The 3,877-nt window shown below is 36.6% G+C and overlaps 1 protein-coding gene across 1 annotated transcript in view; it reads right to left on the bottom strand.

Annotated features, from left to right (window-relative positions):
* Positions 1–642: 642 nt before the first annotated feature.
* znf512 (zinc finger protein 512) overlaps positions 643–3,877 on the bottom strand; it is an 11,810-nt gene continuing 8,575 nt past the window's right edge. The window contains exons 12-16 of the mRNA XM_016537625.1: positions 2,679–2,873; positions 2,357–2,458; positions 2,104–2,166; positions 1,386–1,484; positions 643–1,283 (exon numbers count right to left, since the gene is read on the bottom strand). Coding sequence (XP_016393111.1) covers positions 858–1,283; positions 1,386–1,484; positions 2,104–2,166; positions 2,357–2,458; positions 2,679–2,873 — 885 coding nt within the window. The 3' untranslated portion in view covers positions 643–857. The remainder of the gene's footprint in view (positions 1,284–1,385; positions 1,485–2,103; positions 2,167–2,356; positions 2,459–2,678; positions 2,874–3,877) is intronic.

Raw genomic sequence — 3,877 nt, 5'->3', positions numbered from 1 at the left:
TAATTTGACAAAACAATATTACAGTTAATGGACACCCCCCCCCCCCCCCAAAAAAAACCCCAGCAGCATTCATGAACATTGTTGCATGCAACTGCTTTAATAAAGTCGGTCACTGGTCCACTGTGAAACTTAGAGGTACAGAGCATGAGACAAAGCTTACAGAAAAATCAACATAATGCTCTACTACATTCAATACACATGGCTTATACTGTATTCCTAAAATGAAACAAAAATAATAAAGTCAAATTGTCATATTACTTTCAAAGCCATTTTGAAATATTTGCATGTGGCCTTTCAATATACACAGTTCCTCTTGTCAATAAAACGAAGCACAATTCAGCAAATCCTACTAATAAAAATATTATTCAACAAGGGTGCATTAAATTTCTCAAAAGTAAATGCATAATGTTAGCAATTATATTTTAAATTAAATGCTGTTCTTTTGATTAGTTTATATTCATCAAATCATGAAAAGTATAATGGTTTCCACTAAAATATTAAGCAGCACTGTTTTTAATGTTGATTTCTTGAGCACCAAATCAGCATATTAGAATGATTTCTGAAGGATCGTGTGACACTGAAGACTGGAGTAATGGCTGATGGAAATTCAGCTTTGCCATCACAGGAATAAATTACATTTTAAAATATATCAAAATAGAAATTAGTTATTTTAAATTGTAATGATCTTTCACAATTTGACAGTTTTGCCTGTATTTTTGATCAAATAAATGCAGCCTTGGTGAGCATTAGAGACATCTTTCAAATCTTACAGACCCTAAACCTTTGAATGGATGTGGATCTCTTTAATCTTTGGAGATGAACACTGGAAAAACTTGGAAATTTGGAAAAGGAATGGTTTATGAATCACTTTCAAGTTGCTGGCTGGACACAGGATCCGTGAGGGGCCTGCTGAGGGTCCATTTGTCATGTCTGTGTGCCGCTGGGTCCTCGGTCTCTGACTCGCTGCTGGAGCTCTCACTACTGCTGCTACTGCTGGGACTGTCACTGCCGCTGAACTCATAGCAGTCTTTCTCCTGCCTGCTTTCCTTCTCTTTCTGTTTGTTTTGCTCCTCCTTCCTCTTTATTTCCACTCTTCCAGGGGTTTCCACTCCACTTGACATGGGCACCACTGACATCTGTCTATCCTGCCAGGTGCTGGGAAAACTGAGGTTTGGGTTTGGTAAGGGAAGGTCTGGACTCTTCATGGAATCTTCCTTTGGCTCAGTCTTGTGCAGTTTATCTAACTTTGAACTCTTAGATTTGGACCGAATAACGAACCAATCCTATGAAAAATAATAACAATGAGAATACTTATTATAAAAAATTTTTTTTTTATGATATATAAAGAGCAGAAAATGAAATAAAATAAACATTTAATGTGTTACCTGAGAATGAATGGAATTAATATGATACTTGACTCCACTTTCGGAGTTGAATTCTTTCTTACATATCAAGCATTTATATTTCCCAGTCTCAAATTCACCCTGCAGAGAAAAAAAAGAGAAGGTTTTCATAACTTTTCATTAAACAAGAAAAATCAATAGAAACCTACTGATTTAGGTACCAATAACAAAGCAATAGTTATTTAGTTATACTGTACAGATGACTATCTTTTCTGGTCAAACTACACTACACCATTCAAAAGTTTGGGGTCAGTATGATTTTCTGAAAGACATTAATGTCTGCAAGGATGCATTAAACTGATCAAAAGTGACAGTTAAGACATTCGTAACCTTACAAAAGGTTTCTATTTCAAATTTATAGTACTCTTTTGACATTTATATTTATTAAGGAACTCTAAAAAAATACAGTTTTCATATTAAGCAGCCAACTTTCAAAGTTTATAATAAAAAAAGGTTTCTTGAGCACCAAATCAGCATATTAGAATGATTTCCAAATATGTGTGACACACTTTCCAGTGTGACACTGAAGACTAGAGTAATGGCTGCTAAAAATTCAGCTTTGCCATGACTGGAATAAATTACTATTTAAAATGTATTTAAAAAGACAACAGTTATTTTAAATTGTAGTAATATTTCATGTTATAGTATATGTTTTTACTGTATTTTGTGTTACATGTCTGAAAGGAAATTTATTCCTTACCAAGGTACATAGCCCAAGGTGAGCCTTTAGGCCAGATACGCTGGTATAGAAGCAGCTACATCCCTAATTTGACAATAAAGATGATCATTACACATTTAGCTCAGTAAACCATTCATTCACTGAAAATCCTTGGTTTTGCATAATGCCACAATCAGTGCAAAACATGCACAAAACACTAATGAATGGCCCTTTAAATTCAAACACAATGGTAAAAACGCCTGGAATAATAACTGTTTATGCATGATATTCACACCTTGTTTGGACACTGCACTTTTTTATGCAGTTTGACTTCATTATTCCACTTCCGTAGAGTCTCCTGACTGAAGGCCGGCAAACCTGGACGAGAATACTTCAGCTAGATAGACACAAAAATACCATAAATGCTTATAAAAATGATCACAAGATTGATTCTTCATTCACAGTTCTCAAACCTTTTAGTGAATCCATGAAAGTGTGTAAAACAAACAAAGCTGATGCTGCCTTACCGAAAAGAGCTTCACACAGGTTCTGACTTCTTCACAGCCCTGCAATTACAACATGTTGGCATAGTTTGACATATACATGTTTTGCAGCACCTTCCTGTCGTCTGGTACCAGGTCACGCTGCACTTTCCTTTTGGGCCATTCCTTCAGCAGCTCCTCACTGGCGATCTCCCTCAGGTGGAACACGGCCACCTGCGCTGACAAGCGCTTGGCCCGACCGCTCTGCGTGCGCTCTGGGATAGGCTCTTTCTGTGTCTTCAGCTCCTCTACTTCACTTTCTTGGGTCGTCTGCAACAACAGATTATTGTGACTGTTCATTCATGAAAACATCAACAGCCTGAATACAGGCTTTTCCGCGGGTCTTAAAAAAAGTCTTAAATTTAGTTGTATCAAATTTAAGGCCTTAAAAAGTCTTAAATTGTACAAGAAAGTCTTAATTAGGATTTCAAGAGGTCTTAAATTTGGGGATGGAAAGACCAGAATTGCGATATGGCTGAATGTGACAATTCAACTTCAAAAGGCTATGATTTCATTGAATAAACACAAGCGCTGCACGTTAAAAGTCCCTTGCTGCACTGCTTTGTGTTCAGCTGTTACCGGGGAAACAGTTATATTTCTACCAAACGCTCCACCTGCTGGCAGAGAATGAATGAGCATTTTCAATAAAACTGTTGTTTTGTTCAGAGTTCAGACCAATGCGAAAATCGACCTATGCAAACACGCAGAGCTTTAAATGTGAACTGGTGGATCGATAAGAAGACAATGCATTATAAAAATCTAAACTGTAGAGGGGTGTGCGATATGTATGGTCTGCGATAATATCGTAATTGTTGTTTTAACGATGTGCAATTTGATATTATGAGTATATCGCGAAAAGCAAACACAAAGCACACCTACAGAGTGCGCGCATACATTAGGTGATGAAGTCTAGTAGGTTAGATTGGTGCGCGTGCTCATTTAGAGTGCGTAAAGTATTTAATGTCCCTCAGAGCTGCATTAAACAGTGTGTAAATGCATCTAAATGACACTTCTAATGCAGCTTCTGTGTTTCCTCTGCATTGCAAAGATCAATTTTGTTGATACTGATTTAATTTGCTTGGTAACAACCTAAATGCAAGAATTTGACTCAAAAGATGTTGCACACTTTTAGAAAAAATGGCTTAAAGGTAAAAATGCCCATAAAGCTTTTAGAATAAATTATTAATTTCTATTACTGCTGTGGACTGACCACACAGAATATGAAGAATATAAAAAAATTCAGGAGTCAGCTGTCCACGGTAGTCCTTAAGATA

This window comes from Sinocyclocheilus rhinocerous, unplaced genomic scaffold, assembly GCF_001515625.1.
Source record: "Sinocyclocheilus rhinocerous isolate Xijiao unplaced genomic scaffold, SAMN03320098_v1.1 scaffold185, whole genome shotgun sequence".
Lineage (NCBI taxonomy): Eukaryota > Metazoa > Chordata > Actinopteri > Cypriniformes > Cyprinidae > Sinocyclocheilus > Sinocyclocheilus rhinocerous.
This window is presented reverse-complemented; position numbering and strand designations above follow the sequence as displayed.